General features: G+C 46.6%; 3 protein-coding genes across 3 annotated transcripts; all 3 read right to left on the bottom strand.

Moving 5' to 3' along the window:
* Window positions 1–3174: 3174 nt before the first annotated feature.
* Window positions 3175–6938, bottom strand: F4812DRAFT_470673 (acetyl-CoA synthetase-like protein). Its single transcript, XM_047939004.1, has 5 exons — window positions 6426–6938; window positions 5973–6369; window positions 5682–5921; window positions 5533–5608; window positions 3175–5477 (listed from the first exon to the last, which is right to left on the bottom strand). The coding sequence occupies exons 1-5, from the start codon at window positions 6714–6716 to the stop codon at window positions 3341–3343; spliced, it is 3141 nt and encodes a 1046-aa protein (XP_047791241.1). The 5' UTR covers window positions 6717–6938; the 3' UTR covers window positions 3175–3340.
* A 4373-nt stretch (window positions 6939–11311) lies between these two features.
* F4812DRAFT_425224 (glycoside hydrolase family 5 protein) lies at window positions 11312–13764 on the bottom strand. Its single transcript, XM_047933900.1, has one exon. It carries the CDS (start codon window positions 13343–13345, stop codon window positions 12014–12016), a length of 1332 nt encoding a protein of 443 aa, XP_047791240.1. The 5' UTR covers window positions 13346–13764; the 3' UTR covers window positions 11312–12013.
* Window positions 13765–14682: 918 nt separating this feature from the next.
* F4812DRAFT_458447 (uncharacterized protein) lies at window positions 14683–16467 on the bottom strand (the record flags this gene model as incomplete). The annotated part of the gene is made up of 4 exons (XM_047937367.1): window positions 14683–15204; window positions 15261–16031; window positions 16092–16330; window positions 16383–16467. 4 exons carry the CDS (start codon window positions 16465–16467, stop codon window positions 14683–14685), a joined length of 1617 nt encoding a protein of 538 aa, XP_047791239.1.
* Window positions 16468–25839: the final 9372 nt, after the last annotated feature.

The raw sequence follows: 25839 nt of genomic DNA, 5'->3' as shown, positions 1-25839 counted from the left end.
CCACCCCCCCCCCCCCCCCCCCCCCCCCCCCCCCCCCCCCCCCCCCCCCCCCGCGCCGGCGCCCCCCCCCCCCCCCCCCCGGTGACTGACCAGGCAACTACGTAGGTATGTATGTACCTCTTTAGAATCGTGCCTTCGAATTGCCAGTTGAAATTGAGAAAGATTCCATTGGTTGCAAACTTTTAGAGTTAGCGCGTGCCTAAGAAGAATTGTTTAGAAATAAGATGGAAGGAACGACGAAGAAACCGTTGTGAATAGAGGAAGGAGGGAAGGTGTAAATGCAGGTACGTCCAAGTATCAAGTATTCGGGTGGGCCTGCCTACCTCCTACATAGGTTGTTCACCTTCAGCTGTACGTACCTGGTTACGATAAGTTCCAGCTACAATAATAGAATTACCCGTTACTACTACTACAGGTATGTGAGTCAGGCCACTTTCACCTCGCTGTTGAGTTGCCGTCCGATGATTTTGCCTTTTTATATCTTAGAAAACTGCTACCTGGTGCTTTGGAAGGACGTCGTTGATGAGGTCACTCCCCGCTAGTTATGTACAGCTTCAATATAATATCAGTATGTGTACACCAGCATAAGGTAAAGGGGCTCCAGCAGATCGTCCGGTGTCGACTTCTTCTCGGTAGTTTCCCGTTGGTTAGTTACCAATAGTGATCATGTTACTGTAGAATTCCGTCTGTATTCTGGACCAGGTGAGGACAATGTGTCTTCAATATTCACCGACTTGACACGTCTCCCTATAATAAGCTTGGTGGTCAAAAAAGTATTAACCCGAAGACGTTGCTTCTAGCCCTCTTATTATGCTCATTAACGACCACGTGTGTGAGGTCGTGGTGCGAAAGGGAACTGGTTGTGAAATATATTTGTATCTCCTTGTTAACCTCCCGTGGGACACAATAATCGAGACATCAGAGGAAATAAGAAAGGTACTATCTACAACATGTAAGGCTTTCAAGTGCGGTTATGTTTATAATGATGAAGACCATGATTCTTATGGGTAATTCTGTTACAAGAGAATATTCTCAAAGATCAACATGGGAAAACGCCTAACCCAGGCTATCCTAGCAACGGATGCAAACATCTCAACTGCAGGCTTCGCAAATTGCGATGCGGATTGCCGGTCTCCTATCTCCTATTATCGAACTTGGGATATTCCAGTTTACTTTGAGCCTCTTCCCTACGAGGATGTTCAAGTACTAACGCGTGTAAATGACAACTTCAGGAGGATGCTGTGCATCCTCCAGCTTTGCTGTAACCGCAATTCGGCCTTGTACCACCGAACCTATTCAGCTCGCTCAAATCCCAGATAGTCTTATCAATACCACCAATAAATTTATTATGATGGGGCCATTTCGAGCGTACCATCAACTTTTTATTCTTCCCTAGAAAGTCTCGATTGGTCTGTTTCAAAGCTTGTCAGTGAATACCTGAACCCCTGAAGGGCCTCCTACGGGGTAACATTGGAGCAGATATCAGACAAGCGTACGAAGCACGCGGGAAAATTCGCCAATTACCGAGATATATGTAACGCAGGCCATTCCATGACCGGGACACAGGGTGGAGATGGAACGTCTTCTTGTGTTATCATATAATACTTGTGTAATTCGGGACGCGAGCGTTGTGTATCGTCAACTACGAAATTCTTCAGTGATAACCGATGCAACAAAAGTAGCCACAGGGGCTGGTTGACCTCAATGTACATTCAGTTACACAATCTAATCGGAAAGTATCCATACGGGCCGAGTCTTGGGCGCATGTCAATGAATATGCCGACGACTTGAGTGGTGGTTAGGCATTTAAGGTACGCAAGCCAGACATCACTCGAGAAATAATTTTGCGGTTGCCCATGTATGTATAACTCTCGCGGCTGACCTCTCCTGTCAAAAATCCCCGAATGGCACAGCAGGGCGGTAAATTCGGGCTTCATTGATTCGATAGGTCGTTGTTAATAGTTCGAAGAAAAACGGATTTCTAGTATCATAGGTAATCTACCTTCACCACTCTGACGTTCGCTGAGCCATCGCCTCAATGTTATCTACCTAAAGAAGCCCACAGGTTGTATATAAAATATTACCCTATAAGGCGGTCTATGTGGTACATTCGGTAAAGCAACCTTGGAATAGTCCTCCATACTAAATTCCAACCAGCCTACCCATAGCTTATTGTGGGACAAGATCTACAACTCAGCTGGGCAAGGGAGTGACTTGTGTCAGACCTCATCTCTAAGTTGTACCTAGTATAAAGGGGAGGCATTAGATATGAGGTATCTAAGGTTTTTTTTTAGATATCACATAAGGACCCTAGGTGAGGACCGAAGCAATATACTTACCTTAGGTAAATTCAACCTTACGTCTCTGGTACGAATACTCAATATTTTACACCTACCTAATCCATAAGATCGAACTAAATGTCGTTTCCACTTACGAATATTATTAAAATAGGGGCTTCTCGAAACGTATGTCCTATAAAATTCCTTGCTTAAACCACGTTTGACAGCCAGTTAGGTGGAGTGCAGAAATCCAAGCAAACATAGGTATATAAGAAGGAAACTACCGCACCTTGAATGGGGTCTCTTTCATTCAATTCACCGGATTAAGTTTTTATTGCAGAGAAGAGCGATACCGTGGAACAACCCGGGCTTTAGATAGAAAACTTGGATGGCTAATGTAATTTGCTCAGAGCATGATTACCATTCAATACTTTCTATTCGTTTTTACCTCATAAAATGACAAAAGGGCTCGAAAATATCTAGGCGCAAATTGAATAGGATAATATGGCAAAAATAGTTTGCCACGATCTACTCTCGGTAACCTCGTTGGGTAATCATCGGACCTGTCGTTACTCGGCTCCTTTATGACCAGTAGACCCCACAAGTCTAACTTACCAAGCTGGGAGAACAAGCAGGCATCGTTTCATGCCGCTGAAATATTTCATAAACTGCAGCTAGCCAGATGCGTTGCAAACTGAGAGGCAGGTTGAGCCTGGGTGATTATTTAACCCCTATTAATTTATGAATTTCGAATTTCTTTTTAATAGGGACTTGCTTCTCCATAACACCTCTTGGAATCATACATTAGGAACATGTATGCCAGATTTCGCAAATTGCTTAACACTTGCTGTAAGCGCAATCGTCTTGGTTCAACAATTCTATTTAGCTATACTAGGTTTATCTAGCGCATAGCGCAGTTGGACACGTGCAAAATATGGCATCATAATGAAAAGAAATTCGTCAAATCTATGTGCTCGTGAAGGACAACGCCACATCCTAAGCGCCATAAGCAATCCTCTCATAAATAGAAACAACAAGGGGCACCATCACCATGAGTTTCTTTAAAAGTTCCACTGCCTACACCAGTTACGCATCATCTCCGGTGTCACGGCCTCGAGATTCTTCGCCGTCTTGCTGTGCTCACGCGTCCTCTCCATATCGAATACGATAGCATCCTCGCCGCCGCCGAAGAAGAAGCTTTCATACGAGTCGATGAGCTTGATACCCGGGTTCTTGCTGACATCCGTTGTGGTGGCCTGGCTGGCCTTCAGCGCCGCGAGCCACTCTTTCGAGTCCACAATCTTCTTGATCCGGTCCCCATAGTACTCTTTCACCACCGACGCTAGGTCCTGCCACGCGATGGTCTTCGGGTTCACTGAGTGGAAATACCCGGAAATCTTGTCGATGGGCAACGGCTCGTTGATACCCGCTACATCCAGCACCAGGTTTGCCACGTCTTCGATCGCCATCCAGTCCACCATGTCGAAACGACCCATATTACCAGGGAGCATCCCCAGATAGACTGATGACGCAATGAGAGAGGGTAGCCATTCTTGCCTGTTCCACAGGCCCTTCTCGTTGCGTGATCCTGCAATCTGTCCAACGCGGATGCTCGCCGTCGGAACGCCAGAAAATTTCGCTGCCTCGTCCAGGATCAAACTGCTAACCATCTTAGAACGACCGTAGTTTCCGCCAGGGATGCTGAAGTCGGTGATTTGGGATTCCGGAACGCGTCCTTTCCAGAACTCCACTGTTCCGATACTGGAAATAAAGATGATGGGAACGCGCTTAGCAGCTTTGGCGCTGAAGTCCACGAAGTGACGCACGCCGCGAACATGCGGCTCGAAAGTCGAGAGGGGAATATTGAAGTTCACAGGCCATCCGTTGTGAATGATTCGGTCGACAGTACCTAGAAGCTCGTTGTACTTTTCGCTGCCCACGCCAAAGTCGGGGAGAGATAAGTCCGCCTGGAGGAACTCGCACTTGCTGAAATCGGCGTTTAGGCCACGCTCGCGAAAAGAATCTGCCTGCTTCGATAGTCCGTCCTTGGAACGGTTAAGGCAAATGACCTTCTTCACCTTGCTATCACCGATCATGAAGTGTAAGAGGTAAGAGCCCAGAGCTCCCGTGGTACCGGTAACGATAACAGTTTGGCCATCGTCCAACGGGAGAGGCTTATTAGTATTCGCTACTGGCAAGTCCTTCGTATACTTCTCATACTGTGCTTTCATCGTCTGAATCACCTGCTCAGCTTCATTAGTAGTCTGCGCGCCGCCAGATTGCACCAGAGAATAGATATAAGCGGCTAAGGCGTTAAAGTTCGGGTTCGAGTAAATGGCACGAGGGGATAAAGCAGTATGGTCAATATTAACTCCAGATGCTTTCAGGCTAGCAGTTATTAATCGGCTAGCATTGATCACCTGAAGCGAGTCGATACCAGCGCTGAAGAAGTCGGCGTCAGAGGCTAACTCTGGAGTCTCAAGTCGCGATATGAAGAGCTGTTTAATAGATTCGACGAGGGCACTCTCGGAACTGACATCCAGATTAGGTGCATTTGCCTGCTGCTTGATCTCCGCCTTCTTGTATAGCTCGTCAATCTCGTCATGGTATAGTTTAACGGCCAGTCCCCTCTGAATAGTTCCCTTCCCTGCTCGTGGGAACGGCTTCTCCGGCTTCGTGAACATGATGAAGTCTTTCTCTATGCGACCATGGGCCACGGATTCCTTATTCGCGTGGGATATCAGAGGCCAGACTCGCTCAATTAATTCTTTCTCTTCCTGCTCACTTTGCGGGTGCTTATGAGCTTCGAGAATCATGGCGGCCTGGAAGTAATCCTGGCCTACAACTAGAGCCCCCTTGAGCTCTGGGTGGGCAGCAACTGTTTCCTCGATAGTGACCGGGTTAAGCTTCTCACCATTGGAAAATACTATCACAGTATCGGAGCGCCCAGCATACTTCCAGTGGTCTTTTAGAGTCGGGTGTGGGCGGAACAAATCTTTAGTATCGTACTCGTTAAGCTCTGGAAATGTGTAGAAGGCACCCTGAGCCCCAGGGTGACGTTCCTTGCGTACGAAAAATAGGTGATAAGCATCCTTGTCCGTGTCACTAGGACGGAAGTCCATACCACCTAACTCGGCATCGAAATGGAAGTACTGCCAAAGCTCTGGGTTCGGCTGAAAATAAAAAGGATATGGCGCCCTAGTTAATTAGTATCCAAGTGTCTAGTGGGTGCGCAATTTTAGAGATATCTTACTCAGTAGAAGAGATTAGGTTCGCTAGGTGTACACCTTGCTCGACGAGGCTGTTTCCTGCCCTGGCTGTCAAATTACCTATATAGATCGTTAGCAACAAGGGCGACAGACAAGTTCTTGTTTCGGCGAGCAGCCAAATCAGGTCACTTACCGCCACCAAACATAGTTACACTCAGTTGCTTCAGTGCCTCGACATGCTCAGGAACATGGCTCATCTCCTCCAAAATCGAAGGGGGTAACAAGGCCGATGTCCCTGGCCCGGCGTATTTAATGTATTCGCAAACTATATCGGGCCGTAGAGGCTTGCTGGGAATCGGAAGCTGAATCGGCGTTCCACAGTAAAGACCTAAGAACACAGAGACATACATTCCGGCCGCGTGGAAGAATGGCACTGACGAAATACTTAGACGTGATTCTCGACAGAATAAGCGGATGAACTTACTAGGGAAAATATATCTCTTTGATCTTAGAGTTAACTCTGCAGGCCACAAGTGGACGCCGTCCCTCGCGGGCCAGTCATTAAACGAGTTGACAGCTGCAAGCCATCCTTGCCTGCAAACAACGGGCTTCGGGAAACCGGTGCTTCCGCTGGTGTGGAGAACGCAATAGGGGTCCCATTCTCCCTCTTCGAGAGTCTTCTCATACTCGATGGTAGAGGGTGCATCATTAAAGTAAAAGTCCCGCTCAGGAGCAATCACCAAACTCTTAAAATCATGCAACTCTTTCCAGGAGTTGACGGGCTCCTGGAACTCGGGAGAGTGGGCAATAAACCGACAATCCGTGTCCTGGAAGAGTTTAATCTGACCCTCGGTCGAGTTTCGAGGCGAGATGAATAAAGCCTATGAAAGTTAGCAATAGGAGGCTTATTGTACTAAACATCCCTGAAAAATCATACCTTATAACCCGCCAGCATGGCGCCGAACGCAAAGGAGATATAACGAGAGTCATTCAAGGCAATAAAAGCAATCGTTGGGAATTGGCCAGGGGGTGCCGGGCCAGCGAAATCTGTGATTAACTTCGCAACATAGTTGATTCCCTTGCCAAACTGGCGATAAGTGATCTTTTCCCATCCATCCTCAGGTTCTGTACCTCGCGGTATAGAGACCCATTCCTTGTCTGGTTCAGTCGCAACTCTCTCCTTCGCGACTTGAAGCGGAATCTGTCTTCCCTTTTTTATTTCACCCATGTTGATAGTAATGGCGATAGGTACCTAGGGTGTCTGATATGTTGTAGTTCGGGGTTGTTGTTGTTGTTTTTTTTTTTTGGTTTTTCTCGAAATTTGTTGAAACAATAGGTTTATAGAGTAGATAAGGCGTATAGACTTAGGGAAGGTATTGGTCTTGGACTTTCCTTTCTATGCTCAGATGAGACAGGCCTCTCTTTCCATTACGAAGAATTCCTTCCCGTCCTTTATATACCTGCCTTTATCAGTGTCTACCTAAGGTACCTAGGTAGGGTACCCAGATAGTTGCATAAATATACCGCCTTCCGATGCTGGGGTCATTGAACCCTACATAATTATTGCACCTTGCACCTTGAACCGTGAATTCCGCCCACACACACCAATGGACCCTCCCTCCTTCTAATACCTAGGTATGGTATAGCGTTTAGTGCAGCATGCGGCCCTATTGATGGCAAGGTGTGTTTTCGCGAATTCCGAACGCGAGATCCACGCCTTTACCAGCATTATATTATACTTCTACCCAAGTATAGAAGTCGTCTTTATCAAATTTTATTGGACACATAGAGCTAATGTATCGTACCAGATCTATCATCTTCTAACCCAGCCACTATATGCGGACCGCATTCCGCCACAAAGTTTATCCATGGCGGGTACATGTAACTTTTAGTCTTCCCAACATGAGTGAATACTACATCTTCATGTGGTGGTATAGATGGTACAGGTGACAAGCATTGGGTACCCTGTAAGTAGGGTTAGGCATTGTATGTGGGATGTCAAGTTCCTTGCATACCCTGGGCACCTGTCGTGGGGCGTATATCCAATAATACATGTTGACCTCGGGATGCTTGTGTAGAAATCCCCATATCTTTACTACAATTAGCAGCCCCTCCTGCCTTCATAGAAATCTATCGCTTTCGAGAAGAAAGATAGTGGAACCTTAGCTATCCGTAGTCTCCCTACTTGACGTAATGACTCTATGCTGTATGAGTACTAGATACATAGACTACCTAAAGTAAGTAAGCTTATCGAGACAACCGGTGACATCTTCAAACCATTGCTAGCGTATGCCAACTACGAAAAGGCGGCTTCAGTTTCGGTGATCACTCGGACCATCCGTTGACTAACCCCTTTAGATTTCTTTTGAATTTCTTTTGTCACAACTTCCAGCTCACAGCTAACAGCCTGAGTGAAACCCTTACGACCTACCCGCCATTGTCGACGATCAGGTGCATAACCTTAACGAATATGGTTCCAACAGGCGATCTAGAAAGATTATGGATAATTCATCACTTTGTTTTGGCGGGTGGTGGGGAGGAGGAAGGGTTAACCCGTATAATGTTGATTCCGCGCTTTCGCGACGCGGTTCGGCCACCGAAGACAACTTGGAGGGGCAGCAGAACACTTCGACCGAGGCATCCCCGCAATAGTGGGTCCAACATTCTGAATCGAACGGGCCAAAATCCGGGATTGATCGGTTAGCTCCCGGGTCATGTACCGATTGGTGTTATTTGCGTGATAATCCCGACTATCATATTCTCCGAATCCCGGTCACCACCAAAATTTAACTATATTGCCGACCGGATTTAGCTCTTAGCTCTATAGGTAAGTAGGTACCTAGTAATCACAACGTTGACATGACGACAGGCATATCGTGATCCATTGATTCAAGGAAATAAGAATCTTATGACTCATGCTTACAACGACGCCCTTTTTTTTTTGTAAGTTTCTATTCCGTAGAGGTGAATTTGTAACCAGATTTTGGGATTAATAAGAGATCTAGCAATGTTCATCTATAAAACGGATTTGAAATCTACCCCTATCCCTGTAACCACCTGCTTGTAAACAGGCGTAAAGACAATCAGCTCGCTTACTGTACTTATTAATCCACGTGTATAATGCGGAATTGTTCCATATTAGCCCCACAGATATCGAGCTAAATCAGAACTGTTTTAGCTTTACCGGCACTTCAAGAGCCCCATAAATGTCTAAATAACGCCGCATTACCGCTGTTCTGTTACTTAAGTTACTTGAGCACATGGCAATAACAGTTCATATTTGGAACCGGCAGAAAATAAATGGGTTAGTCGATGATACGTCGAAGTTGAAGTTTTCGATGATAGCCGTCGCTCATTAGTTGATGATCTAAGCTCATCAGGGAATAACGCCGGGATTAAATTCCGATTCCATACCAGGGTTAGGTTACTGAGCCCACGGATTTCACCTACGGTAACAGGTAGAGAGGCAGAGGCAGATCACCATACCCTCTCCTATATCGCAATAACTTTTTTAACCGTTCAGTCTACGCGTGCCAAGACCACTAATACTTGGCATTAATTCCCTCATATATGGACATATATACGTTAGCACGATCTGTTTCAGGAGTTGGCTGGCCTCGTATCGGATGGAGAATTATGTAGCAAGACTTGATGAGTTCCCGCCTCAAGATCGACCTAAACCGAACACACTGAGAGAATAGGAGTAATTATTTCAAAGTTTTCGGGATTTATAAGTGGCACTCTGCGTAGATTTGCACCCACCGGAAATGAGAAGACATCACATCATGCCTTGTGATTTTGCATATTTTCCCTCTTTCGATATCGTCGACATGAGCTGGCAAGCGGCGGTGGCCACCGTAAACTAAGACCTAGCATACGCGGCCCGTGGCCACCTTCAAGATAACATCATTTATCACGCATCCGAAGCCTAAGTCCCCTTAGATGTTGGGGCCGTGAAACGACGAGTGCGGGAATAAAGGCGCGCTTGGAAGCGGTGAAGACTTAAGGGAGAGCTGGAATAATCAACGATATGGAGAACGTACGATACGGCTAACCTCGGGTAGCTACTCCTATTAATACCGTTGAAGTAACCATTGACTGTCCAAACGAAAGATCTCGAAAGCTCCCTCGACGAGGCTGAGATGTTATTGTACCTATGGATTCGGAAGATGACTATCAAACGGCTACACTGCCAAAAGGTAAAACGATGTCAACTCGAGGGATTGACGTTGCTACCTCCGCCTAAGGACTGTACTGTGATAGTGTTTTACAGAAGCTTTCTACTCTCATGTTAGTTGACTTTATTTATTCTCGGGTATAATTTAGGATATCCAACTTATGATTACTAAGTGTACCCCCCGCGACGAAATAGGGGTGAATAGTGTATTTAAACGAAAATTTGGCTTACTTTATATTGATATATGTAATGCATGACTTGGGAATACTATTTGGCCTGAGATAAATACCGCTACCTAAGACCAATTTGTGAGATTCCTTCGAGCCACTCACGCGGACTTACGGTTCATACGGAATATTGAAAGCTGTGATACGTAGGTAAGTATTAAAACTCACGGATATATCGATGGAATCGCCGCAGTAAACCTGCAGCACCAGTCTGACTGTCATTAGGCACCGACGTCTTGTAAGTGCGGTAGTAATATTGATTCTCTGCGTAGACTAAGAGGTTAGGTCCTAGTTAGCTCCGCGACGAGTGTACTTACAAATCACGTAGCTAATATACAGTTCTGCAAAATTTCCTAACGTAGGTACTCTAGGTATCCCAGTAGCATGTTCAATTACTCTTCTATCGTAAACCGGGTTAAATACTGATTTCAGGTTCAGTTTACAAAGGATTTGTATGGACCTGGAAAGTGCCTACGACACACAGTCTCCCATCTTCAATAACTCTAGTCTGTATATGCAAAGGATATAGTTTTGACAACTCATCGTCCTACAAGAGACAACGGAACTAGCTATTAAAAGAATTGCTTATTTTAATATACCTATTATGTAGAATCCCAATAGAACGTTCCGAATATCAGCGACCAAGCTTACAGGCAAAAACGACCAATTCAAGCTACTACATCACCACAAACAAAACAAACCAGCAATATAGGTACCTATAACACTAAAGTGTAGGCTACCTAGCGATGACTAAAATTAAGTACGGAACGAGACCTTCGATTGGTAATCCGTTCTAAGTACTCTGATAGCGGTTATATTACCCCATGGGGAGACAATTGTATTCTTCTATAACAAACATTTATTTCAAAGCTTCATATTTCTCTACCTGACAAGCTTTATGGAGCAGATCATACTTAATATTTATTAATAATACACGTGCGACTTAGTGTAGTGTAACCTTCGTATTGGACCTACGAGCCCGATCTTATTATACCCAAGGACCAACACACATGCTCGTATTTAGACGAAAAAAATTATAACAAAGAATGCTCTCTGCATGTTCATCCCAAAAGCTTCTGGCCGGGTTTAATATAGGTATTATGAGAATAGTAACCTCGTTCCCCCCAAAAGCTTAGATATGAGATTTACTGGCAAGGGCGGACTTGACAATATTTCATAAAACGAGACGGTCTTCGGGCACAATTATATCCACAAAGCAAAAAGTACCTAAGGTAATATGGTCGAACTAGGCACACGCCGACGAGACGGAAACACGCACACGTTAGAACACATATTTGAGAAATGCCTAGGACATAACTTATTCGAACTCTTTGATTAAATCATTTAATTGAACCATAGACGGGAAAATATCACGCTCAAGCCCATATCACCAGTTACCCTTCCCCCCTCCCCCCCTTTTTTTTTTTTTTTTTTTTTCTTTCTTCTTCTTTTTTTCTACGGCCGTCCTCTCTCCTTAATAAAAACAACTGAAAAACCAACAAGGGGGTCGTTCGTTTACTTCCTTTCACCAAACACCTACTCGTCATGAGCCGACCAATGTCATCGCTAGCTCTAACCGACCCCCAACGTTACTCAGCCCAGGTCCAACTTGTCAAGTACTTATTAAGCAATCACACGAATCTGCACGCAAGAAGAATATCTTAGATGTCTACGAAGTCATAAGCCAGTCGCCATTCGTTACTCATACGCACTCGATCTCGCGCCTATAGCCCGCTTCTAAAAAGCTCAACAGGTTGGTTTGCTTAATTCCAACCAACCACCACCATCATCAACGGCAACAGCACCAACAAACAACCGACTCTCATGTGCCAGCATGACGAAAAGCGGATTATCTAATCCCGCTGGCTTAGGTTAGGTAGGGACCTGACTCGCAATCAACCAATCCGTCGACTCGGGCCAAGCCCACTAATAACTGTCATAACCGCCGCGTATTCCTAGATCAGTGATATCCCATGGCTATAATTCAAGAGCATATGACGTCTTCTTCTTCTTCTTCTTCTTCTTCTCCCTCCCCACGTGGGTATTTCCAGCACATCTTCCCTATCTTCATTGCAGCCCGAAGCCTAACTCGCAACCCCTCATCTCACCCTCCATAAAACCCTATAAATCCCCGGTCTTAAGCCCTTCCTTCTCCCCATCCCCCTCGCCATCACCATCGCCATCGCCATCATCCTCATCCTCATCATCACCACCCCCGGAACCAGCAATCAGCTCCGTCATGTCGCGCATGCGGTAGTCGAGGATGGGCGTGACCCAGTCGTCCCAGACGAGGGAATACGTCTCGAGCGCGTTGTCCCTGGGCTTGCGCGGGTTGATGGCCCAGTACCCGAAGTCGGCGTCGATGCGCTTGAGGTACCGCAGCAGGTTGCGCCAGTAGTTGGCGTCGCCGACGCCCGGGTCGCGCGGCGCGCCGAACTCCCCGACCCACACCGGCGCGACCCCTTCCTCCACCAGGTACGCCCAGTTCTTGCGCATCGCCTGGATGAACGACGCGTAGCTCCGCTTCGCGTACCGCCCCTCCTTACTCCCCCACCCCGACCACGCGTACACGTGCGCCGAGTACACCACCCGGTCCGCCACGTCGAGCTTGACCGGCCGCGCCCCTACTTTGCTCAGGTCGTTCCCCGACTCCGTCCCGCCCACCACGATCAGCCAGTCCCGGTTCATCTTGAGCAGCCGGTTGCCGCACTTCTCCGCGGCGTCCGCCCAGCGGCTCCACGACATGGTGCCCCAGACGCCGCGGACCTCGTTCCTGAGGTCCGCGCCGATGACCCGCGGATTGTTCACGAAGGGCCGCATGACCGTCTCCCAGTGCTGTATCCACTCCTCCTCGGTCTGCGAGACTTTGCACAGGGGGCCGAACTGGTCGTTGGCCCAGCCGGCGTCGCACGGGTCGGCGCCGCAGCACCACGTCGCGCTCGTGATGTGATTGTTTATGATGACAGCGATGCCGGCGTCGGTCAATGCCTCGACGACGGCCTGGAGAATATCGAGGGCGCGCAGGCCGACGAGGTCGGGATTTGCGGTGAGGAGGTGGGGGAGGATATGCGGATTTCGGATGACCAATTCGTCCGAGTACGGTAAGCGCACGCTGTTGAAGCCTAGCAGCCGGATAGTCGTAGCGATGACGGAGCGGTGCTGTACGTCGAGGCCGCCGGGAATGAACAGCTCGTCGCTGGCTCCATACCAATTGACGCTGGCCAGTTTAAAACGACGGCCGGTAGCATCGACGATATTCCGACCCTGTGTCCGTAGAGGAAAGGTATAGGTTGCTATGCTAGACGATTCCTTAAACGGAGGAAGAGGTCGCTGGCTGAAGAGTCGGTCACCTGGATCCGGGACCCATGGTTCGTGGAGGGCGGCTTCGGCCTTCCACAGATAATGGAAATAACCGCCGAGAATAAGGAAGGCAAATAAAATAAACTGATACATTTTGCTGTATATTTTATATTTTATCAAGATAGGCAGTATAAGGAGATATAGATACCTGATAGGTACCTGGTAGATAGGTACCTGGTATATGAATGGAAAGGCTAAAGATAGGTATTTAACTAATAATAATCGGTGTCGAGTATTCCGAAACAAGACACGACAATTAATATAGATAATACTGGTAACGAACCCATCGTACCATGTAAGATGTGGGTTTCGATCTACCAGAAAAAATAAAATAAAAAATAAAATGGTTGAATGGGAAGAGAAGCGCAGACTAATATCTGCGAGAGTAGATCTTATCGGGCTGAGTTAAAGCATTGAAGAATTGGCAGCCAGTCCTTCCGTCACGGAGTTGACGGTTGGCGGGTTTGACAGGGTACCTCGTACTCCACTGTGGCATCCATACCCCTGGCAGCCTTGGTCCCAATGGTCAGACAGACAAGCCTTTTATTATGTAATCCGTCCTACATACAAACATGCTAACATTTATAAGTTGTACGTAATTGCAGCCCTATCATTCTCGTTTTAGTGACAGGTATAATTGAATATTCATACATTAAAATAGGTACCTACTCGAAATGATCAATATAGCCGTTTTTGGGATTAGATAGATATAGAATGGAACAAGTTAACGCAGTTACAAACTATCAAACAAACAACCTTGAGTTATCCATTCGTTACGTGGATAGTCCTCCTAGATTCACTACAAGCAGCTCGAGCAAGATGATTCGAGTCTCTTTTAAGAGGATAGTTCATTTTATTTATTTGCTTAGACAATAAGTAAACCCTTAGGTTAAGGTAGGTAGGTTATGTAGCTAGCTATCCAAAGCTAACATTATAGGTGTCTAGGTAGGGAAACGAATCTGATATCGCTCCCTACCTAAGGTAGTTTCATCTCCCAACTCAGATTTAGTGGTATACTTCATTCTAGGCAGAGGCAAGACATGAGACATGCCAGCCAGCCGGCTTCCCGCCATCTCTCCTCCCCTGAACCTGGTGTCCACATTATGAATATGTATATGAGGTATATTTCTTTAAATTTCGTCTTCCCGCCTTGTTACTTCCCTGAGGTACTTCCTCTCTTCTAGGGTATGTATCTTCCTAGATTTTTTTTCAGTGCCCCCTTCCTATCCTTTGTAGTCAATCACGCTTCTAGGGTTACCTGAGTGTGGTTTTATTGATACAAAATCCGTCCAATCCCGAGACGCCGCGCTTTAAGCCTCAAAACACCATATTTCAAGGCATTGAGCCGTTTCGATATGGTAACATCAAAAGAAAAATTTGTACACGATGGTGGGAATGCAGGTAGCCTGCGTAAATAAAAATGCGGTTGCTTAGATGAAAACATGGCCGCGATTATGATCGGGCGTACTAGGCTGGGCATATTGGGGGCCCGGGACCGCATATCGCGGGTCTCCGTCTCTTTGTATTCTGTTCATTGCCAGCGGGTTCATGCTTTCATACTCAGGAGATTGCGCTGGCATTGGTGGTAATGCATACGAGTCCTGGTACTCCTGTGTCGTATCCCACTGCATCTGTTGCGGCGGCCTTGGTGAAGAGAACGATCGTTGGTGCGGCTGGTATCGTGCGGTTTGTCCGAAGTAGTCTGGCGTCTGGCGCCCTCCTCGCGATATCGGCGACTTCGTCGGGCTAATTGGCGTCAGCACGGTGTCCGTCTTCCCGGAATCGCGAGACAACATTTCATAAGACCGGGGATCCTGCTTAATATCCATTCGAGCATCAACAGATACAAATTCCTTCTTGGTACGACTACCAGTATACGATCCGAATATCTCGAGCCAGCCAGTCACCATTGACCAGCGGCCAAGTAGTAAGAGCAACCAAATGCCGTTCATCTATAACCACTATTAGTCTCATATAGAATCATTGACGGGCCATCATATCTACTCACCGCCAGGAGTACCAAGACAGCCGTAACGGTCGGAAGGTTGACGACTAAATCGTTCGCTAAGTATAGGCACTTATCCTTGTCGCCACCTGAACGAATTAGACAAGCCGCCCAGGTTAACGCCTTAGACGGATTAGTTCTGATCGACTGCACGGTGTTGTCTAGGAAGACAAAGATGACGGCGAAGAAAATGACATCGGCGATAATGATGAGCACGATGACAATACCACGCCATTGAAGTTGGATAACACGGCGTATTCTTCGATACGCTTGACGAGGAGTCATAGTGCGGATACTGTTCGAGTAAGAGGGCATGCCGGAGTTTTCCGTTGTGGCGCTATTGTCAGTCAGAGATGCGAGGTAGACCTTGATGCAGTATCCGAAAGTGGCGAATTGGATGATAACGGTGAGTCCTGCGAATACTAGCAACGGAATCCAGAAATCGGCCAAACTGTTCTCGTGGTTGATGTGACATGTAGCACCAAAGCGGAATGACACTCCGCTGAAGACGAGGAGGATGACGAGACCAACAATGGGTATACCCCAACCAAGCACTTGAGAAAACCACATAAAGTTTCGACCCACGACCAATTGCCAGCATATCTGAAGATGCAATGAAAGTGCTCGCAGAAAAACCCACATGATGCCAGCCCAGCCACCAGCAAGTAAGAAAGAACCTGAGGCGGCACATACGGAGCTTGTGTCCATCCCATGCGGAGTGATTTCGTTGAAGCACTGTTCTGGTTTCGCTGCTAAGGGGATAATGAAGCCCAGCTATTGACAATTAGCCAACTATATTCAGACTGCAGATGTCTGATTTAAAAGCTAACTCACATTCATGAGAACCGTGGCACAAGTGAGACTGATGCTTAGATAGTGACGATGTGTCTTCTCAACGGGGAGCACAATCCAGGAAATCAAGAGAAAGGCACAGCAAATCATGCCTACGACATTAACCCAGTTTGCAGCTGTTGTCGCTGATTGGAAATTATCTGGATAAACCCAGTCCGTCATAGGGCAAGGGACGCAACAATTCAAGTTCGCAAAGGGCGTACACAACCTGCCCTCCACATCTGCAAAACAATTAGACATATTCGGGGTATAGAACCGAGACTCGAGACTTACGTCCTCCCTTCGCAGGGAATGAGAGTTCATTGAAAAAGGGCGCGGGGCATCCGCCGCGCAAGGCTTCTATCGAGTTGTTCGCCATGTTGAGATTTTCTCTATTCCGACCCCAATTCTTGAAAATGTTGAATAAATCTACCCTTCGATAAGATATCGCAGAACCAACGAAGGTAGTCGTATAGAAGTAGTTATAAAACGTATACCCTGTTTATTAATGTTTTGTCCAAAATATACGACCCCGGAATAATAGAAACGCAACTCGACGAGGTTGTTGTAGAATGGCTCGGAATATCGGGTAAGATGAGAAAGGTACGTATATTTCGCGGCCGCGTAACTACTAATCGATTCGTCCCTTCTCACTAAATCTCGGGGTCCAGCCGTCCTGTCAACTAGAATTATGCACGTCTGGAAGCATATAAGTTAAGATAGTCGTCTAATCACTTCAGGCCAATAACCAGGCATAGACCATAGACCATAGACCGGAGACGAGTGCGGCGAATGCTTCTGATGTGTAAGTAGGTCGACGGCTTAGGTGGCGTTCATGGCCCCGAATGGCATGTAGATGAGGGTATTCCCACACACATGAATTACAGGTAGAGACGAGAACATGAACAAAGAGCGACACACACCAGAAAGCAAAAAGATCAGAATCACACGAATAGACAGATATGGCAGGAGGGAAGGACATATTTAGGTGAGGGCCTCGAGTACATTGCAGTGGCAGCAGTGCATGTAACCAAACAGACAGATGGGGGCGGCCCCGACCCTGGAAGCCAATTGACGGCGTGTTGCCGGGGGCTTGGGGTAGGGGATACTCGATGGTTGCAACTCTTGGAGTGGATCTGGTCACCTCTGGTGGTATCGTACATGTATGGATGTACCCAACTGCATGTTAGATACACACTAGGCATATACGACAGGCAGTGAGCACGAACAATCCTTGCCGGTTAGCCTTCTTGGGTCGCCCTGACGTATCTCGCCTTTGTACGACTTGGACCGCTGAATGGTGGAAGGGCTTCACTGGGCATTTTGGGGGTGTGCTCCCAGGCGGAGGCCCAGTGGACCACATGGGGAAGCTAGAGTTCACCATCTGCCAAGTATTGCCATCGTCCATCCCATCCACCGTCTAGGGTCTGGCCAGAGAGGAGGAGGGGGTTAGAATTCCAGACAGTACCTAGACCCTTGCCAGTGTAGTACATGATAGTACCTTGGCAGCCTAGAAGAGCTTCTGCGCTTGGCCGTTTAGAGAGGCAGCAGGGCATCGTATACATACTCGGTTAAGTTGTCGCCCGTTTCGACTACTGTAGGTTAATTAGGTAAGTTCGGTCTTTTTTCCCAAGATAACCAATACTAGTCAAATTGGCGCCTTATTAAGATAGCATCGTGGAGAAATTTGGTTTCGAGCAATTCGAGCGCGCTCTGCGACTGGCTCCTTTGCCTTTCAATGGAACAAGGGGATCGACTTCGTGCTCAGTGGAGTCCGACATAATGCAGCAGATTCGCTGAAATCCTGCGCGTACATTACATAGTACATCCCATTACGTCCACTTGTTGTATATTTTCGCATATCCTCAGTAGTATGACATATAGTGATAGCCATTGAAGGAATCCTACTGGTGATCCGTTGTCGCACAATATTCGCGGCACACAAATAAAATGGGAATCTCAGTGTTTAAGTGGTAGGGGGGAATTATGGAGCACCTAACCTTTGGTCGCAACTTTTGGTCGCAACCTTGGTCGCTTACCAACGGCACGGTAAAAGCATCTAAAAGCATCGGAGCACCAAGAAGGAATTGGGCAACTCCAAGCAAAGTTCAAAGCACCTACACAAAATTATATGGGACGCTAAGACTATTTGGTGCAATACGAAAACATTTCACCTTACCTAAAAAACGTGACCGGGACTAGACCTAGGTACCTAAGGTACCTCATACTTAGTGTACACGTCCATAGATGTCAGCCCTCTGTCGGTATCGAGTTGAGAAAACCTCCTACAGGATTCCCCGTCTGCAAGTCATGCATTAGGTACCTTATTCTCGCCGTATACTGCACTCTGCACACTGCGCACTGCGCACTACGCGCGGCAATGCGTCGCATACCGACCCAGATTTACATATTATTCTAATATAACAAGCCAGAGCGCGGGCCGAATCTTATAAGGTTAAATCCATCAGGCTGTACTGAAAGGATGTTATTATTAGTTTCGATGTTTTACCAATTGACCTATTTAGGGATGGCGAGCCTCGACAATTATATTCGTCTAATACCAAGACCTGCACCTGCACTACCCTTGCTTAGGTAGAAAATGCAGCTAAACTATCTCGCGTGCCGGTGAGACATAGTTACAGGTTCAGTGCACATGGAGTATAGGGCAGACACTCTGCAGCTAACTTGCAAGTCAACGACGGTGACCTTGGCGACGTCTCAGCTCCCAAGGCATGAAAAATCTCAACAAATTCATTTTTCTAGTCACTACTTAGCGGCATAGTTGTCGTGGTTTCGATTAACTTGTTGTCGGTAGAACATTGGCATGGGAGATATACCTAACCTACACCATTTTACCCTACCTAATACTTGTACCTACCTAAGGCAGGTATTAGCCCGATTCACCTCTTCTGAGGCTAGTCCTGCAGGTACGAAGCTTCGGCGAAGACAGGCTAAAATGCAGTGTGACTTGTCAGGCTTGTCCCTGCATTAGGCGTATACTCAATTTACTCGATTACTTTTCACTCAGACGGAACTCCTGGGCCGTCAAATAGTCTAATGAAGGGTGTAGAGCAATTTCTACCCAAGCCCGTCTCTTCACTATCTAAGAGTTCTCTATCTCATCTCAAAACATGCGGGGATGCACAGATCCTGATAGCTACAATGTCTTACGCCCACGTTTGCCAAGGATAAGAAATGAAAAAGCAAGCATTCCGAATCGAGATGTGCATATAGAACTTCGGAGCACCATGCTTTTAAGATTGTCTAGACTCTACGTGGTAAGCGAAGCGTTCTCGACGCCTTCTAGGATGTTGAAGTTCTTGGGAAATGTCTCAGCCCTGTCGAGCTCACGGACCTCGTAACATCATCGAATCTGTCGCTCATATTCCTCTATCATATGGACATCATGCGAAAAAAAAAAAAAAAAACAACCCGACAGTCCGTTCAGGGGGGGGTCCCAAATTTCCCAGTGCCGGCCAAGCTTGCCTTAATAGGTAATCGCTTCGGAGACGATGCAACTCACCTGCACCCGGAGTTCCCAATCGGAAGAGAGGAAGAACATTATTAAGAGAAGAAAGGGAAAATTGTGTATGCCCCACAGAACACAGGGAACGAACTATAACAAAGTACCAACTATGCATTGTACTTCCCAAATCCCACTTATCAGCGCCGTACAACCATGTCAGCTGAAATTTAGGTCATGTCGCCATTCGTATTCAAACATTCGGATCAGATGCGGTTGCCGTGCGGGTTCGCATAACGGAATAGGGGAGGGAGGAAGGATAGAAAAAAGGCGCTGAAGCGGTAACTAGCCAATCTATAACAGCTCGCCGCAGCCAGTCAGAAGTGTGTTCCAGCGTATTGGTTCTCGGAGCCACTAGAGGGGGTGGCCTCTCAGAGTTGATAACATCAGTGGCGCACTTTTACTGGCTTGTCCTTCTGCAGGTCTCAGATTTTGCCTTACGATTATTCCCCGCTGTTCCACTGTCCCGCTCCTCACTCACTGATCAGCATCCCCAATGCAAGGGGCATTGTACGGATATGTGGAAATTCTGGGCTCTAATAACATAGTGCCTCAAACCAGTAGAAGAACGCGTCACTATGGCCTTTCTCCAAGTGAGCCTGTATGGGAAAGGATACGGGACAACGAACTATTAAGCAGAACTACGAATTCATATGGAATAGGCGCAATGCTCAAAACCGATTTGCTGAGTCGAGCTGTCAAATCATGCAGCCTTGTCCAGACAAGAATTCGTCGACACGAAGCAAGGATCCAGAGGCACAACATAATATGACTAATAAGTAGATGAATATCATCTCGCAGTATAGCATCGCGTTGGCTTTAGACGCATACGCTGCCCACTTTCCGCTACTCCCCCGGTCTACTATGTAGATAGTGGAACCCGATACCCGTGGACTTGTTACGCGTCAGATTTTGGCGTCTTGGTCGTTACATAGTAGGCAAAATGGCTATCGCATTGGAAGGTAACGGTAACAAGAACGGAAATGAAAGACAAACGCCACGCGTGTTATTACCTCCATGAAAATGGGTTTTCAGGACGACCTTGAAAATATTGAAAATACCTCAGCGCTGAAGCCGTCGAGCACCCGGTCAAGCAGTGATAAGGCTACCCTCGTACTATGTAAGGTATGTATCCATGGCAAGTATAAACCGCCACGAAAATTTTTACCACGACTGCTGCAGGCTGTCAGCCCCCTTTTCAGCGTAGGATAAATATTCTGCAGTCAGCGAATATTTCAATCCTAATATTCGCGAGAAATCGTGATATAATTCAGAATACTTATTCGGCCTATGCATGACATACTTCAACTCTCCTCAGAATGTACTACTAGGCATGAGCCGAGAGGTGCGTGATCAAGTATAGTTGGCTTCCCAAAGGACCAGGATCAACAGAGCGGACGTTGGTGGCGATTACGCATTACATCAAGGCTAGATTTCTATGTCGCCGCATCGTCGCATGGGACGCATGCTCGGGCCGGACCCGATTCGGAATAAGAGGTAGTCTTCCAGAAAAGAGTGACTTTCCTATTTTGGCATGACGCTAGATATCACACTTCAACGTCTTTGAAGTAGTACTGGAGAAGGAAGAACAGCGAGGGTTGTTTCGGATAGCAGCCGGTTTACTACGTACCACGAACTGGTGGCACACCGAAAAGCCAAAAAGCTGGGCTCGGCCATCTTAAGGCGATGTTTGAACACTACCTAACCTAATACCTATCTAACTAATTTGGTATAGAAACCCGGTGAGTAATATAGACATGTCAATGGTGTCCGCCGCCACAAGAGTAACTGCTCTACCCTTCCAGTTTTAAATCTCCTATCGCATATCATCTCCATATCATCTCAATAAGAGGACACGGCCCTTTTAATGTTAAGTATCTATCTAGAACCATAGGTGTCGACAGCTATTCTACATGCGCGCAGTTTCTATAGCAACTTCGATTCCCGGTTTCGCACTTGTGCATGAGTCGTCTTACATGAGACGAGGAGCATACCTCTTCTATGTTGGGGTACCTCAAACTATTCCTGCGCTGCGTGTTGCATTGCATCTTTATTGCTACAGTCTATCTGCACTATTATGTAGACTATCACGTTCGGCAAGTTTCGTATATGTTGGTGTTACAACCGGTCGATGGCGGGGTTTACTGCGAATGGCCGCCCTGAATGATATCTACTAACCTAGGCTAAGTGGTTTGAAGATGCGGCTATCAATCATTGTATCGTCCAACTTGACGTTCATTATGTCTTGGTTACGGTTGCACTGATGAGCCACTTCCTATTCGCAAGTCCTCCAATCCTGTCTCGTCATATGTCCTCGACAACTTATAGCCACTTGCTCTTTGCTGCGCTTGGTAGGAAAACAGACTGAAAATAAAAGGATAGAGCTATTCACTTCAGACCATAGATACCTACCTAACCTATATTGTTACTTTGGATATTGGACTTAGGTCTAACTAACACCGAACTGCACTACAGCATCTCAAATCATTAACTTATTACCAAAAGTTATACCCCGCCTTGGGGAAAGACATGACGACATGAAAATGAAGCTGCTCGCTGCAGATTCATAAGTGTATCAAGCCTGCCTGAGACAGTGTCTTGCCAGGTGGCTCGGTAGCTCACCGCAATTAAGAGGCGGTGCTGTTTGGCGCAAAAGACGGACATGCTCGGCAATCTGAGGTTCGTCTGCTCGGAAGTCCTGCGCCCCCCAACGAAGATCACCACGGTCCTGAAACCGCATGCTATGTACAAATGCGCACTGATTCCGCCACTCGCATCTTTTTGTCGGAACCACCCGCCGAACCCGCCAGGTTTAACCTGGTTGGTCAAGTAAAAATGTAATCTGAGACATAACCTACTGCCTCTCTACCTGTCTCTCCCGCAGACTGAGGAGTGTAGGAGGAGGTACTTGGTGGAACGGTGACATCCGACGGAGACCCTCGGCTATCTTGACGACAGAAGAGCGGCAAATCATAGATCACGAACCGGAGGACAACGAGACGTCAGGATTCAGAATACGCCATGGCTGTTTAGTCATACATTGACCGAATCTCTAGATACCTAGCTAGCTAGAACCCCGTAATAGGTAACGCTAAACACACTTTGGATAGACCATTTTTAGCAAGGCGAGCAAAATGGAGACGAAAAAAGTTACCAAAACTGGGGAACTCGATGAATACACGAGATAAAGCACTAGACTAGTAATTGCATCTAATAAAATAAAGTTCAATAGTAGCGGATATTCGAGTAGCGCACCCAACGATTCTCATATGATGGGTCACACTTGGAGATGTCTCCATACGATCGCCATGAGACGCTTGGACGAGCTTTTTCCTAGATGGCGCCATAGGCCCATAGCTCTCCTCTGTAGATAGCGTAGCACCGCTATCTCGTTTTTACACACCGGAGGGCTAGCGTTTGAGAAGGCAACCACATCAGACAGCCTCGAGATTCTTGTTGGTAGTAATCCGCAGTTAGTAGGTAGGTCGTCGTCGTTGTAGTAGAGACGTATGTACGCTAGTTAAGCTGGTAAGATGAACCAGGTTATTATTATGTACGACTTTTCTAGAACAGGTTGTCTTGGCCGCGCGACCCAATTACACAGGGCGCGCAAGGGAGACAAGACACGATACTAAATATCGACTGTGGTCAGATTGAGGCAGAGAAGTCCAAGGCTATTGTACACTACACAACAACTACGGGTTACATAGTACGTGACAGCTGCAATCACACATCACACACGCCTAATTACATACCTAAGTATACTTCCCCGACCCCTGCCCACCGTCGCAGTTAACAACCTCCTTTTTGCGGAAACGGACCCCGTCTAAGCCTCGCGATTTCACGAGGGGGCTAGCTTACAGAGTACGTAGGAGCGGGGGGGGGGGGGGGTGTTCGCCTCGGCCGGCCCGATTAAAAGAAAAAAAAAAAGCTACGCTAGGGGTTGGGAAGGGGTCGCAACGAGGCCCGACATAGCACAAAGCGTTCAACTCACTAGACCAAATTAACTACTAACACAGCAGCACAGGCACAGATAAAACAGATAAAATAGACACGTTATTCTTATTATACCTACTGCCTTATCGATTTCGACATCGATCTGGTATCTAGCCTTCTCCGACGTTGTTTTGAAACAAAACGAAGAAAAGAAAAAATAGATAAAAAAAAAAGACGTCGGGCAGCAACCGGCCAAACGGCGATAACAAACCTTGAGGGTTTTTTTTTTCTTTCTTGTTTTGTTAAACCATTGACGATAACGTTGACGATCTCACCAAAATCGCTGCTAGCCTGCTGCTACCACTACTACTTCCCATATAACTAAACCCCATTACCGCGGCAGCAAATAAATATTTTCTTAGCAGCAACATGTGACCTCAAATAATTGAATACAGTAGTTAAGTTAACCCGTAGACTGACAGACAGACTGACAGACTGAGAGAGCAATATTAATTAGCACCCCCCTGCACAGCATCACATGACACGACAGCACTATTGGCTTTTTTCCCCATACCATAGTAGTAAATAATACATAAATAAAGCCTTTTAGCGAATGCCGATCTACGACAATCTGCTAGGTACTTTGCTTGCTACCTTGTAGGTAGAACCCCAAGCCGTGCTTCTAGCTTTCTACTCATCCCGGCCGCACTGCGATGCTGGATTACCGACGGACGTGAGAAGAGGTAGGTAGGTAGATAGGTAAGGTAAGGTAAGTATGCAATCATAAATCGATCACCGCTGCAACGTTGAGGTAATTAGGTAATGAAGAGCGAGTTGCCCTTACATGGCAGGATGGGAGGACGAGTGGATAGATGGATGGGAAGAGAACAGCAAACTTCGAGAAGAGCTCGGAGGGGGGCAAAATGCGATTGAGTTGCGCGTCCTACTTTCGCCGCATAGGCGTAGCAATCAATTACCAAGAGTAGGGATTGTATTATAATAGTATAACAGGTAAGGCCAGGTAGCGATGCGGTATAGCACATACATACCTTGGGTACCTAAGGTAAACCAGGTAATACTCCAGCAGTCAAGGTATGCGGTTTGTTGGTGATTCGCTTACCATCTTGAGGCTTAAGTAACGCGGCGAGCCCTATTTCTAGACAAGTGCAAAGGAAATTACTTGGAGAACCTGTTTGCTGAGGTCGTGTTATTAAACCTTCCTAGGCACAATACTTGCCTATATCTTGCTCAGTTATAGAGAATCTAGCCAACTGGTAATGAAGACGGAAAATCTTGCACTAGTACGTATACCCTTTATAAGAGGTAGGTAGGTTAGGAGGTACATAGTTGCCATCACTAGCTTCAACCCCAGAGTCTGCAATCTCTTAACCCTTGCTTAATCCCGGGGAAATAATCGAAAGAAAGGCGATACGATGCGATGCGATGCTGGTACTCTATTACCAGGTACGCGGTTGTTGTTGGTTGAAGTTCGAGGAAGTCGACGCAGCACCACCCCTTTGGACAGCTCCTCAATTATACACTATGTAGGTACCCAGCAACCCATACAATAACTATCATGTCTAAAACAAATAGTTCTCCTCACATCTCCCATATTAGAGTAAGTATCCAGGCTTTTGAATAGGTATACCATGTACCCTTTTGAAAGTGTTCAAATGAGATTGAACCGAACCCTCTCTATATGTAAGTCTCAGTCCGATAAGGGGCTCATAGCCAGCCTCCTTTTAAACCCCTTTTCGCAACTAAGAAGTGAGTGAGTGGGATTCTAACACATTTCATCGTTGAAACAAGTTTGGCTCAATATTATGTGAATTAGTTGAATCGACTGGGTCTCGCTAGGTTGTCACGAAGTATTTTATCTTGAAGACTTCTTAATTGCCATTGATTCCAATATAACATGTTGCCGTAGGATTAGTAGCGAATGTTTCGATACCTAGTGCATCTCTATGGATGTGTTATTGCAGCTGATGTCAACATTACCGATGGTTTTCATTTTCATATGTTTCTGACGTTTTTTCTTTTCTCGACGTAAAGGAGCTGATACTTTTTAGTAGTATGTATAAATGAGATGTAAATCGTCTTAATATATCAGGGCGTGTCTTAGACGACGGGCTTGGCTCAAACTTATTGGTGCCCCTTTTCCTTTCAGCTTGGCTAGAATGTGCATTACCTTCGCAGTCCGCATTAGTACATGTAGGATTTACACATCTGCTCATTTAAAGCTGGTGTTAGATAGATAATTGGCTATCAAAATCGGAGAGGTTACCAAACTCC

Source organism: Daldinia caldariorum, assembly GCF_022478825.1.
Source record: "Daldinia caldariorum strain CBS 122874 unplaced genomic scaffold F4812scaffold_6, whole genome shotgun sequence".
NCBI classification, from domain to species: domain Eukaryota; kingdom Fungi; phylum Ascomycota; class Sordariomycetes; order Xylariales; family Hypoxylaceae; genus Daldinia; species Daldinia caldariorum.
The sequence above is the reverse complement of the archived record's forward strand: the minus strand, read 5'-3'. Positions and strand labels throughout refer to the sequence as shown.